At 36.9% G+C, this 14,553-nt stretch overlaps 1 protein-coding gene across 1 annotated transcript in view; it reads right to left on the bottom strand.

The window, feature by feature from the left end:
- Positions 1-14,553, bottom strand: part of SLC9C1 (solute carrier family 9, subfamily C (Na+-transporting carboxylic acid decarboxylase), member 1) — a 138,469-nt gene that overhangs the window by 67,154 nt on the left and 56,762 nt on the right. The window contains exons 13-14 of the mRNA XM_006864212.1: positions 11,423-11,520; positions 1,814-1,933 (exon numbers count right to left, since the gene is read on the bottom strand). Of these exons, the coding sequence (XP_006864274.1) occupies positions 1,814-1,933; positions 11,423-11,520 (218 nt within the window). The remainder of the gene's footprint in view (positions 1-1,813; positions 1,934-11,422; positions 11,521-14,553) is intronic.

Below are 14,553 nucleotides of genomic sequence, written 5' to 3'. Positions count from 1 at the left end.
AGGATGAAATAGAAGAATTCTACCAACTTCTTCAATCTGAAATTGATCAAACATGCAATCAAGATCATTACTGGTGATTGGAATGCAAAGGTTGGGAGCAAAGAGGAAAGATCAGTAGTTGGAAAATATGGCCTTGGTGATAGAAGTAATGCTGGAAAATGCATGATAGAATTCTGCATAACCAGTGATTTGTTCATTTCAATTATTTGTTCTTTAGATAGCATAACAGATGTCTATACACATGGACCTCACCAGATGGAAAACATAGAAATCAAATTGACTACATCTGAGGAAAGAGAAGATGGGGAAGCTCTGTATCATCAGTGAAAACATGGCCAGGGCAGACCTGTGGAACAGACCATCAATTACTCATATACAAATTCAAACTGAAGCTGAAGAAAATGAAAACAAGACTGCAAGAACCAAAATATGACCTTGAGTATATCCTACCTGAATTTAGAGATCATCTAAAGAACAGATTTGATACATTAAACACTAAAGACCAAAGACCAGAAGAGTTGTGGGATGACATCAAGAACATCATCCACAAAGCAAAAAGTCATTGAGAAGACAAGAAATAAGGAAAAAGTCAAAATGGATGTCAGAAGAGACATTTCTTCAGTGTAGAAATGCTAAAGCAAATGGAAGATATGAGGAGGTCAAAGAGCTGAACAGAAAAGTTCAAAGATTAGCTAGAGAAGATAAAGCTAAATATTACAATACAATGTGCAAAGATCTGGAGTCAGAATACCAAAAAGTAAGAAGATGCTCAGCATTTCTCAAGCTAGGGGAACTGAAGAAAAAAATCAAGCCTCGACTTTCATTATTGAAAGATTCTCTGGGAAAATTATTGAATACTGCAGAAAGCATCAAGAGAAGATTGAAAGAATACACAGAGTCACTGTACCAAAAGGAAATGGTTAATATTCAACCGTTTCAAGAGTTACCATTTGATCAAGAGCCAATGATACTTAGGGAGGAAGTCCATATCATTAGTTAAAACAAGGCCAGGTGCATTGAAGAAATTGGCAAAGAACAAGGCACCAGGAATTGATGGAATAAAAATTGAAATATTTCAAGAAAGTAAGGTGGCACAGGAGGCACTCACTCCCCTCTGCCAGAAAATTTAGAAGACAACTATCTGGCCGATTGGTTGGAGGATATCCATATTTGTGCCCATTCCAAAGATCCATTTTGGAAGAAGTGCAGCCTAAGCGCTCCTTAGAAGCCAAGATGACCCAATTTTGTCCCTCATAATTTGAACATATTGTCAGGAGTGTGCAGTCACTGGAGAAGGATATCATGTTTGGTAAGGTGGAGGGTCAGAGGAAAAGAGGAATGAGATGGATTGACCAAGTGGCATCATTGATGGACTCAAGCGTGACAACAATAGTGAGGTTGGCCCAGGATCGGGCAGTGTTTTGTTCTGCTGTGCATAAGGTCGCTATGGGTCGGTACCGACTCGATGGCACCTAAAACAACAATAACATTGCATTTTTTTTTTAAACAATAGTAATATAATTTAAAAACATGAGATTTCCCCACTATTTTAACTTTGAATGATAGAACATTTCAATGAATAAATAATTGAATATTTGTTCTTCCTTTGTTATTTGTATTTCACCTAAATGAAATGTTATTATATCTATCTCTTATATTTTTTAAAGTACATTTTTGATATGGTGAGTGTAATTTCATTGTAGACCTTTGCAGAATACTTTGAAAAGTTGCCAAAATGTAAATTTAAAAAGAAATAAACAGCGAATTTCATATGAATACGATCCAATTTCTAGTAAGATTCGTAAGTACTTACCCTGATTTGGAGCCCTTTTCTTTTCTTGTATTGTATACCCAATTGAGCAGTAATTTTCTCATAATGAAAAGCAATTTTTTGTTTTCAGAGTATTTCTTTATTGTCTCAGGGCTCATATATCTGAAAAAATTAAGAAAGGAAGAAGTCTTAAACCTTCTCTATAATGTGTTAAAATGAGTATTGTCATAAAGCTGATTTTGTTCACTGATGAATGAGAATAAGATACTTTTCTGATCAGGGGTCCAAAATGTGAAAGTTTGGAGTTACAACTATGAAGTTAGATTTTAGAGCTCATTCATTAATCAGAGAGTATAAAAACTTTGCCATCATCCATCTGTCATAGCACGGATGAACCTGGAGGCTGTTATGCTGAGAAAAGTAAGTTAATCACTAAAAGACAAATATTATATGAGCCTATGGAATTTAATAAAAACAAGTCAACAACTTGACTAATTTAAAAAGTCAAGAAAACATTATTTAATGGTTAGCAGGGGTGAGAGTTTGAGGAAGGTAAATCCTTAACTAGAGGATATTGTTGTTAAGTGCCATTGAGTTGATTCCAACTCATAGTGACCCTGTCTAGGATTTCTGAGGAGCAACTGGTGGGTTTCAATGGCCAACCTTGTGGTTAGCAGTCCAGTACTGATCCTATAGCATAACATCAGCACTAGAGGATAGACACATATTAACTTGGGTGAAGGGAAAGCAAAAAGATAAAAGATAAATGAAAACAAAAAACTGTTATCAACAACAAAAAGTCAACATCAACAACAACAAACAGCACAACTAAAAAAGAAAAAAAAATGGAATATGATACCAGAAAAGATGACAGAGATAAAAAAGAAAATAGATAAAAATTAAGCAAAAAGAGCTCTTTCTCTTCAGCAAGGCGGCCAAGCGGCAGATGAAGAGATGCAGATCTTTGTGAAGACCCTGACGGGCAAGACCATCACTCTTGAGGTGGAGCCCAGTGACACCATCGAGAATGTCAAAGCCAAAATCCAAGACAAGGAGGGTATCCCCCTGACCAGCAACCTCTGATTTTTGTGGGTAAAACAGCTGGAGGATGGCCGCACTCTCTCAGACTACAACATCTAGAAAGAGTCCACCCTGCACCTGGTGCTGCGTTTTCGCGGTGACATCATTGAGTCTTTCCTGCGCCAGCACGCCCAGAAGTACAACTGTGACAAGATGATCTGCTCCAAGTGCTATGCTCGCCTCCAGCCTCCACCCCCGTGCTGTGAACTGCCGCAAGAAGAAGTGCGACCACACCAACAACCTGCGCCCCAAGAAGAAGGTCAAATAATAAGGACTCCTCTCTGCTGGCTCCCCTGCTTCCGCTAGTGGGGTTCTTCTGAGCCCCATGGCCCTGCCCTCAATAAAGTTTCACTTTAATTGAACCGAAAATAAATAAATAAATAAATAAGCAAAAAGAGTGGGAAGGAATTATAGACATGAAAGCCACATTAGAAACAGAAAAACATACACCTGACATACCAGAAAAGGTTTTCAAAGTTTGAGTGCAGTGAAAAAGAAAATCCTGCATGTAGTGGAAAAGGAAGAAGGAATGAAAGCTATTATTAAAGAAAGATAATACTTATAAAAATAAGGATATTGAACCAACACATGCATTAACTGGTGTTCTTGAAAGAAAGCCGAACAAATAAAAGAGGGAAACATCAAAGATATAACAATAGAAAATTTCCCAGAAGTTAGGAAAGGTATCTCTGCATTTAAGAGCTGAAAAGGCTCATCGTTTAGTAGCAAAAATTCAACAAAGATGAACTAAGACAAAGACATATATTGGTGAAGTTACTAGTAAAGGGTCTCATCGTAATGCTGGTTAAGAAATCTGCCAACAAAAAAGGGGAAAAAAACAGGATTTCTCCAGATTTTCCATACCAGATCTAAAGGGAAGAAGATAATGGAGTAAGCCTACTGAGTGTTGAGGGAGAAAAGATGTAAGCCAAGACATGTATACCTAGCTATAATATCATCCATATATGTTAAAAACAAAAGAAATGCTACATAATTTAATAACAACAATATGCTAAAAAAATAGACTAGTGCAAATCTCTCCATCTTTCATGTGGAGAACTCTAGTCTTTCTCTAATACATTTTTTGTTATTTCAATATTTTTTGTTTTTTAAATAACAATAATAAACCTATGTTGTATTAAGCACCATTGATACTGACTCCTAGTGACCCCATGTGGTAGAGCAGGACTTCTCTAAAAGGATCGTGAAAGTGATTTTTATGGAAGCAGGTCCCCAAGTCCTTTTCACACATGGCCTCTGGGTGGGTTTAAGTTTCTCTTAATAGTGTTTCTCTATTAAATTTGACAGAGAACTTCCTGAATTTCAAGCTGGATTCAGAAGAGGATGTGGAATGAGATGTGCTAATAACAGATGGATATTGGCTGAAAGCAGAGAATACAGGAAATATGCTTACTTGTGCTTTATTGACAATGTAAAGGCTTTTGATTGTGTGGATAATGACAAGCTTTGGACAACATTGCAGAGAATGAGTATTTTGGAACTTACTTGTTCTTTTGAGGAACCTGCACATAGACCAAGAGACAGTTGTTCAAACAGAACAAGGAAACACTGAATGGTTTGAAATTAGGAAAGGTGTGTGCCAGCATTTTATTCTTTCTCCATACTCATATAATCTGTATGCTGAGCACATAATCTAAGAAACTAGATCACATGAAGAAAAACATGGCATCAGGATTGGAGGACACCTCATTAACTATACAGCCTTGCTTGCTGAAAGTAAAGAGTTAAAATACTTACTGATAAAGATCAAAGACCACAGCCTTTGGTATGTGTTCACCTCAGTGTAAAGAAAACAAAAATCCTCACCACTAGACCAATAAACAACATCCATATACATGGAGAAAATACTGCAGTTGTCGAAGACTTCACTTTGCTCGTAACAACCATTAACATTCATGGAAGCAGCAGTCAAGAAATCAATGTATTACATCAGACAAATGTACTGCATAAGACCTCTTTAAAGTGTTGAAGAGCAAAGATGTCAGTTGAGGATGAAGGTGTGCCTGACCCAAGCCATGGTATTTTCAATAACCTCATATGCATGCGATAGCTGGACAGTGAATAAGGAAGACCAAAGAATAATTGATGCTTTTGAGTTATGGTCTTGCAGGAGAACATTGATTATACCACGGACTGACAAAAGAACAAACAAATCTGTGTTGAAATAAGTATAGCATGCTTCCTGGAAGCTAGAATGGCCAGGCTTTGTCTCTTTACTTCAAACATATCAGGAAGGACTAGATCCTGGAGAAGGAAATCATGTTTGGGAGAGTGTCAGAGAAAAACAGGAAGACCCCCGCAATGAAACGCACTGGCAAAGTGGCAGCAGCAAATGGCTGGCTCAAATGTAGCAACAATTGTAAGATTGGTGCAGGACTGGGCAGTGTTGCATTCTGTTGTTCAAAGGTTCGCTATGAGTCAGTACTGCCTACCCCTAACATTAAAAACAACAATAAGTTATAGAATCTGATAATTTTGAGATATAAGAAACCCTGGTGACACAATGGTTAAGTGATAGGCTGGTTGCATGAAGGTTGGTGGTTCAAACCCAGTGGAAGTTTAAAGCTGACTGGAAGGCAACTAGCAACAACAACGTCAGTATGCAGGTATACTCCAATATTCAATTCATTCATCAACGTAGAATGTGAGTATGTAAACAAAGTTGCTTTTTATCCTTTTGTATTTCCTTAGTTTTCTTACTTCTTTCTTTCATAGTGGCTTTCCAGGAAATTAGTGGTTTCCCTGATTCTATTTCTTGTATCCTTCTTTATTACCCCTCTTGCCCCTGTCTTAAACCCGTACCATTTTACTCATTAGACATGTTTTTCTTGGCACCAACACCCCAATACATGGGACTATTTATAGGAATAGCAAACCTTCAAGGAAGTTCAAGAAAGAACCAAGTACAGCATACAAGTGTAATTTGTGGAAAGTACTTTGGAACATTATTCTACTGAACTAACCTTGATATCCCCCATGATTCCTGGCATATTGCTTTGCACATATTGATACACAATATGTATCCCTTACTTGCATGGCTAAAAATGCATTATGTTTCCAAATTTGCATTTAATCTTTTTTATGAGTCCTTCCAGCTCAGTGAGGTTGACTTTCATTCACTTTGGGTCCTCAAGGACATATATTGTTTTTTGCGTTAGTGGGGGTTTTAAAGGGAAAAAAATCTCAACAGGAGTCTCAATTTATCCATACTGTGTTTTTGTTTTAACCTCTCCAGGACAATGCAGTAATAATAATTTTCAACAAGTGTTTTATTCACTCATTAAAAACCTTCTGCTGTTCATTGTACATGTGATTAACTGAAACCACTTATCATATTGTATTAAATTGATAACATTTCCCCCAGCCCTTTCCTCTCTGACCCCAACTCCATTCAGGTCCATCTGAAAAGCCTGGAGCAAGAAGACAAATGCAGGCACTTTTACCATATACAAAAAAAAAAAAAATCTTATCAATTGAGAAAATGAAAATTTAAATAAGATATACTTTATCTTTCTCCTGGTCATAATGATTGTGTGACTAGATTTGATATTAAAACTCTTAGATGCTTTGAAACTCTTCAGTTGAACTGCGTTGAGAACATGTCCACAATTCTGGTCACTACTCTTTCCACATCTGGTTTTATCTCTAGTACCTTCCCACACATATGACTAGATACCAGGAGGCCACATTCATAACCTGACAAAAATAGCCATTTCCTTATGTTTAGGAATGTGCACACTAAAGTTTCAGTTTGCTCACATGCTAATAGACCAGGGAAAGAAGCACAAACAAACCTGGGATGTGAACTTAGGACCATTCAAACAGAGAATTTTGACATCTTTAGTCTCAGGACTGTGGTGATGTTAACTGAAAGGTTAGGTCTGGACTTTAGATGGGCATTTCCTCCCTTTACCCAATCATATATCCTTCACATCCTCCACAGGTGTTGATTTGAGTTTACTCCCTATTATAACAACTTTGAAGAACTCACTGCTTCCCTGGGAGATTTAGATCTGAAAAATGATAACACGCATGCTGAGCATTAAGAGAGAATGGTACAAAATGCTACCTGTGTATTTGGAAGTTGTGCCAAGAAAGATTGAAAAAAACGTATCTTTGCTAGGTTCCGGGGCAAGTAAGTAAGCAGATGCACTGAGTTGATTCTCTATAAAAAAAGCATGAGAGACAGTGAAACAGATACAAATGATGTTCCTGGATCCCTGAACATCAGACTGAGTGCCGATGAGAAGAAGAAGTTGAACAGAAGCAGTGAGAGAGAAGATAAACTGATAGATTGTGGATTGCTATGGAGTGACATGTCCATTGTGAGCTTTTGTGAGAGGCTGTTGATACAGTGGCTGGAGGGCACAGGATGCAGGTGGATGTTGGTGACAAGGGGTTACACTTCTCTCTTGTTTTCCTGTCCTCCTGGTAAATTGAGGTCTGGCCAGTCCCTGCCCTCACCAATCCAGTGGCATGCTGTCCTGCATAGGCTTAGCTCTATCTGGGGTTGGGCACCTGGCCCCTGCTTCAGGTGGTGCACATGTGAAACCACTCTCAATTACACTTCACAAACAGTGAACAGAGAACTAACTTCATTCACACTTCCAATCTCTACTATTTCTCTGAGGTGACAGATGTTATGTGTCTAAGAATACACTAATATACAATCATCAATTCACTATAAATATGACACCACAATTCACTATAAATATGACACCACAATGTTTCAGATAAGACAAATAATTTCAATTTATACAAAGCAACAAGACAGTGTCTGAAACAAGTGACCATAATAGAGTCAGAAAGTATAACACTAGAAATATTTTGGAACTAGCTGAAAAGGAATTTAAAGGAATGTTAATTAGGCTAATTCAACTGATCGAAACTGCAGATGAACTTAATGGAAACAGACAAAACTGTGGAAAATTTCAGGGAAACAGTCACAAAATAATTGAAAAAATGTGGAACACACAAAAACAGCAGTTATAAGAGCCAGAAGATTAAGACTTCAGAAATAGATAATATACTGAAAGGGCAAATAAATAGAATCGATGGAAAGCTGAATTACTGAGTTTGATGAAAAATTTCTCAATATTCATCTGCTAGAGAAACAATCAGAAAAATAACAACAACAACAACAAAAATATATAGGAAGAAAGTCTAAGATTTCTGTAGGACAATGTCTAGAGGAACAGCTTACTTGTGATAGAAATTTCAGAACATAGAGAATATTGCCCAAGAATTGTTGGAAGAAAAGTTCCCTAACATCATGAAAGATAAAAGACTCAAGAAGTTGAACAAACTCCAAGCAGTATAGTTTTTCTTTTCCTAAAGAAAAACACTAAGACATACATATTATAATCAAACTTTTAAAAGCTAAAGACAAAGAAAGAATCCTGAAAGCAGCTCAGGAAAATTTAAAAGTTACTTAAAAAGGAGAACTAAAAAGAGTAACTTATTTCTCAGCAGTGCAAACCAGAAGATAATGGAATTACATAAAACTCTGAAAGGAAAAATATTTCAGCAAGGAATCATAGAACTAGCAAAACTATCAATCAAATATGATAGCAAAAATTAGGTCATTTTTCAGACAAACAGAAATGAAAAGAATTTGTAAAAACAAGACAAACCTTTCAAAAAATACTAAATGAGTTATTTGAACAGAGACTCAACAACAGCAGACAATAACCGGAGACTAACATGCATGACAATGTCATTGAGACTCACCCAGATATGGAAGCATGCAAAGTAAAACAGACCTATAAGACTGAAAACAGAAAACCAAAGCTACAGTTGCAAAAACAACAATAACAACTAAAAATAAACAAAACAAAACAAAACAAAAAAACCGCCACCATACAAAAAAACCGCCACCATACAAAAAAACATAACCACAAAGTAAGAAGAGGGTATAATGTAGTTTCAGAACTTCTAAATGAAGAGGAAATCATATTTCAAGAAGAAAAACTAAATTAAACCTAACTGTAATCAATCCTAAAAACCAGCCCAAGATTTTCATCTAGCTTTAGTGTAATTCTTACTCCTAACATGAACCCAAGTCCTAATCATAACCCTAATACTAAATAAAGTCCTCAAACACAAGAAAGAAGTAAAAGATCAAAATAAATGTCAGAAGAGACTCTGAAACTTGCTCTCCATCATAGAGATACTAAAGCAAATAGAAGAAATAAGGAGGTAAAAGAGCTGAATAGAATATTTCAAAAGGCAGCTCAAGAAGACGAAGTCAAAGACTATAATGAAATGTGAGCAGACCTGGAATTAGAAAACCAAAAGGGAAAAACACGCTCAGCATTCCTCAAGTTGATGGTATCACCTAAAATATTCAAACGTCGACTTGCAATATGGAAGGATTCCATGCACAAAATATTGAATGATGCAAAAAGTGTCAAAAGAAGACAGGAGGAATATGCACAGTCATTGCACCAGAGAGAAATGATAAATGTTCAACCATTTCCAGAGGTAGCATGTGATCAAGAGCCAATGATCCTGAAGGAAGAAGTCCAAGGTGCATTCAAGGCATTGGCAAAGAACAAAGCACCAGGAATTGATGGACTACAAATTGAAGTCTTTCAACAAACAGATGAAGCACTGGAAGCACTCACTCATCTATGCCAAGAAATTTGGAAGACAACTACCTAGCAATCTGACTGGAAGAGATCCATATTTGTGCCAATTCCAAAGAGATGTGAACCAATGGAATGCAGAAAACATTAACATCACATGAAGCAAAGTGTTGTTTAAGATAATTTTTAAAAATGTCTTCAATAACACATTGACAGAGATTCAGAAGGGGATTTGGAATGAGGGATATCATTGCTGGTGTCAGATGGATCTTGGTAGAAAGCAGAGATTACCAGATAGATGTTTACCTCTGCTTTATTGACAATGCAAAGGCTTTCAATTGTGTGAATCATACAAGCTATGGACAACATTTCAAAGAATGATTATTCCAGAACAGTTCATTGTGTTTATGAGGAATCTGTACACAGACCAAGAGGCAGTTGTTCAAATAGAACAAGAAAACACTGAATGGCTTAAAATTAGGAAAAGTGTGTGCTAGGGTTATATTCTTTCCTTAGACTTATTCAATCTGTTTGTTGATAAAATAATCATTGAAGCTGGATTAGATGATGGAATATGTGGCATCAGGATAAGAAGAAGACTCATTAACAACCTGAGATATGCAGATGATACAACTTTGCTTGCTGAAAGTGAAGAGGACTTAATATACTAATGAAGATTGAAGGTCACAGCCTTCCATATGGATTGCACTTCAATGTAAAAAAAAAAAAAAAAACCACACACAAAAAAACAACAAAAAAACCCAGCAAAAATTCTCACCACTGGACCAACAAACAGTCATCCATATAAATGGAGAAAAGATAAAAGTTGTCAAAGACTACATTTTTCCTGGTTCAACTATCAAGTCATGGAAGCAGCAATCAAGAAATCAAAAGATGTATTGCATTCGGCAAATCTGTTGCACAAGACCTCTTTAAAGTGTTGAAGAGCAAAGATGTCAGTTTCAGGATTAAGGTATGCCTATCCTAAATCGTGGAGTCCTGATGCAGCCTTGTGGATTAATGAGCCAGACTGCAAAGCCATTTGAACTGCAACGTCAATGGTTCAAGTTCACCAGCTGCTCCTCGGAAATCCTATACAGGGTCGCTCTGGGTCGGAACTGATTCGATGGCACTTCACAACAATCCAAGTCATGGTATTTTCAATAACCTCATATGCATGTGAAAATTGGGCAGTGAATAAGAAAGACCATAGAAGAACTGATGCATTTGAGTTATGGTGTTGGAGGAGAATATTAAAAGTACCATGGACTTCCCCCAAACAAACAAATCTGTGTTGGAATAACTACAGCTATGTTCCTTGGAAGCCAGGATGGCCAGACTTTGCCTCTCATAATTCATACATATTGGCAAGAGAGACCAGTCACTGGAGAAGGATATCATGTTTGGTAAAGTGGAGGGTCAGAGAAAAAGAGGAAGACCCCCAATGAGATGGATTGGCACAATGGCAGCACCGATGGCCTCCAATGTTGCAATGATTGTGAGGTTGGTGCAGGACTGGGCAGTGTTTCATTCTGTTGTGCATAGTGTTACTTTGAGTTGGTACTGACTCCATGTAACCCAACAACAACAGCCTATATAATTAGCCATAATTCTGGCCTCAACCCTTCCTTATCCCCCACCTTCACATAAAGTCTGTGTCTTTTATTTGAAGATAGCATTGGGATAGTATTTTACCACAGCTTAATTCTTATGGACAGAAGGAGTAAGGAAAGAGCATTCTAGTCAGAAGGAGAAATTTGCTTAAACGCAGAGCTGTGAATGTGTAGAGTCAAGTTTGGGACATGAAAAGTAGATGATTTAACTGAGTGTGAGGTGCAGAACAGGCAGCGATTAGGACACATTTTACTAAATGTGTTACCAGACAAAAACAAGAAAACTCACTTGCATCATTTCTTAAATGCAGTAACATAGAATGGAAGCCTTCTCTTAACAAGATACTTACACTCCTTTCTTCTCACCAAAGCTTCCTGCTGCACCTACCAACAACTGGACTGCACTCTGCGTCAGAGTCTCATTCCTGTATTGCCTCTGGTAACTTGCCTTAAAGGAATGAGTCAAATCATTATGTGGCATTGGTAACAATGACAGCTTATTACTTTCTTAAAGATAAAATGTATTAAATGAGTCAAAATTCCAGCTAATCTAGTATCTTGATTTTTTAAATCTTCCTATGGAAATCTAATATATGAGATAAGTGCTGAATAGCATGTACCCAAAGGGCTTTGCAAGAGAATCCTGGTGGTAACTGAGCTTCCAAAAAACAGAGTTCTGTGGCTAAAAAATTCTGGCAATTGTGAAACCTGTATTCCTATCTTAAAAGTCCATAAAAAATAATAAAATATTAGCAGTTCTGAGAAATACTACACTAAAGGATCCTGGTTCATTTTTGCTGTTTTTTTTGTTTTTCATCTTTATTTAATTCTGTTTACCCAAGTATTTTGACAACAGAACTCTACTCTCTTTAGTCTTTTAGAAGAACTACAGGGACTTTCACTATTCTGTAGAACACAGGACACAGTCATTTCTTCATTCATCGAACATCTATTGAAAGCTAATTGTGCTTCAGGTACCAGGCTTGATGCTGGGGATACCAGTTGAAGGACACTGAGTGTGACCCTGTCCTCAGTGTGTTGAGCACTGTTGGGAATAACTATATAGACTACTTTTCAAAACTGGAGTATCTGATGTAACCAAAGTTTCCTAGGTTTCATGGAAGGCATTGTATTTACATAATCATTTGTGGATATTAAGAAACTATTTTATCCTTGGGGGATATTAGGAAAGGATGCAACAAATTTGTGGAGATAAAAAAAAGGCTGTTTGTCTATAATCATAAGACTTTAGTAAAGTTAATCTGCTTAATTAATTCAAGTACCAACTTGTCTATCAGTTTGTCATACTGTGGTGGCTTGTGTGTTACTCTGATTCTGGAAGCTATGCCACGGATTTTTAAAATACTAGTAGGGCCACCCAAGGTGGACAGGTTTCAGCTGAGCTTCCAGATGAAGAAAGATTGGGGAGAAGGAGAGACTGACTATTCTGAATATTTAGCCACTAAAAACCTTTTGAATAATAGTGGAACACTGTCAGCACCAGAATATTGAATATTAAAACATGATGAAAAGCACCAGAATATTGTCAGATGTACCACCAGAAGATGAGCCCCTCAGATTGGAAGGCATTCAAAATATGACTGGGGAAGAGCTGCCTCCTCAAAGTATTGTTGACCAGAAGGGAAATGGACTTAAAATATTTATTGATGAAGATCAAAGACCACGGCCTTTGGTATGGATTGCACTTCAATGTAAAAAAAAATCCTTACCACTGGACCAATAAACAACATCCATATAAATGGAGAAAAGATTGAAATTATCAAAGACTACATTTTGCTTGGTTCAGCCATCAACACTCATGGAAGCAGCAGTCAAGAAATCAAATGATCTATTGCATTAGGCAAATCTGTTGCACAAGACCTCTTTATAGTGTTGAAGAGCAAAGATGTCAGTTTCAGGATTAAGTTTGCACTGACACAAGTCATGGTATTTTCAATAACTTCAGATGTATGTGAAAGTTGGGCAGTGAATAAGGAAGTCCATAAAACAATTGATACATTTGAATTATGGTGTTAGAGAAGAATATTAAAAGTACCATGGCCTACCAAAAGAACAAATAATTGGTGTTGGAAGAAGTACAGCCAGAATGCTCCCTGGAAGCCAGGATGGCCAGATTTCATCTCTCATATTTTGGATATCTTGTCAGGGTAGAGCAAATCTTGGAGAAAGATATCATGCTTGGTAAAGTGGAGTGTCGGAGTAAAAGAGGGAGACCTCCAATGAAATGGATTGGCACAGAGGCAACACTGATGGGCTCAAATGTAGCACCGATTGTGAGGTTGGTGCAGGAACAGGCAGTGCTTCAGTCTATTGTGCATAGGTCCCTATGAGTCGGTAATGACTTGATGGCACCTAACAACAACAACAAAAATAATTTAAGATTGATGTATTTTCAGCATCCTCAAAGATAAAACAAATAATTGTATTTAGGGGGGAAACAAATTAGTTGAAAATAATATGGGGCTCATGAAAGTCTAGTCACACAAACGATATGAGTATGATCCTAGTAAAAGTTTAACTCTTAGATGATCATTCTCTCAAAACTGTGAAAAGAATTTAGAGAATACTTGATTTCTATAAATGAATGCCATTGACTGAGCTTTTCTCTATACTACAGAACCAACCAGTTTGTATACATATTGATTAATTCTTACAACTTTAAGGTATTCTTATTTGTGTTTTGTAGTGATGAAGCTGAGGCTCAGAGTAAAGCTGTTTTTCCAAACTTTTGTTACAAACCCAGGTATCTCTGAATTTGAAACTTGTTTTCTCCCATTATGTAATGCTGTTTCTTCTGCATAAATCTTTTTGCTGTACTTCTCTTCTAATACAGACCAAATCAAGAAAGTTTTGCCATAGCTAGTCAAAAATGGACTGAGATCGAAATAGAAATAAAAACTTAAAAACCTGTGATAGATTGATTAACAAAATTATTGGGAGCTGTGAGCATTAGGATTGAGACTGTTGAAACCAAAGCAACAAACCAAGATGAAAATATGTCTAAAACAAAGATGGACAAGAAAGATATGAGGTAAAATGAAACCATAGAAGAGAGATGTAACCTGAGAAAATAGGAATGCCTGATTAAGATCCGACCAATAAAACACATTCAACATTCAAAGATGTAATAGTAGAAAACAAACAACTAAGAAAAAAAAATCAAAAGGGTATGTGTGAAGTGTAGAGGGCATAGTCTACCAGAACTGGAATGAATCTAAGCCAGCATAAGTTTCCTTTTTCACAGATGGGGGAAATAAAGACTAAGAAGAGTAAGTCATAAGTCACACATCACATGAATAGCAAAAGTAACAATAAAATATTGTTGTTTGTTGTTATATGCTGTCTAGTCGGTTCTGATTCATAATGACCCCAGCTCTGGTAGCGTTGTTGTTGTTGTCAGGTGCCATTGAGTCGGAACCGACTCATAGCGACCCCATGCACAGCAGAACAAAACAATGTC

Source organism: Chrysochloris asiatica, unplaced genomic scaffold (assembly GCF_000296735.1).
Source record: "Chrysochloris asiatica unplaced genomic scaffold, ChrAsi1.0 scaffold00061, whole genome shotgun sequence".
Classification (NCBI taxonomy): domain Eukaryota; kingdom Metazoa; phylum Chordata; class Mammalia; order Afrosoricida; family Chrysochloridae; genus Chrysochloris; species Chrysochloris asiatica.
Note: the sequence above shows the minus strand (reverse complement) of the source record. Positions and strands in the feature narration are given on the sequence as shown.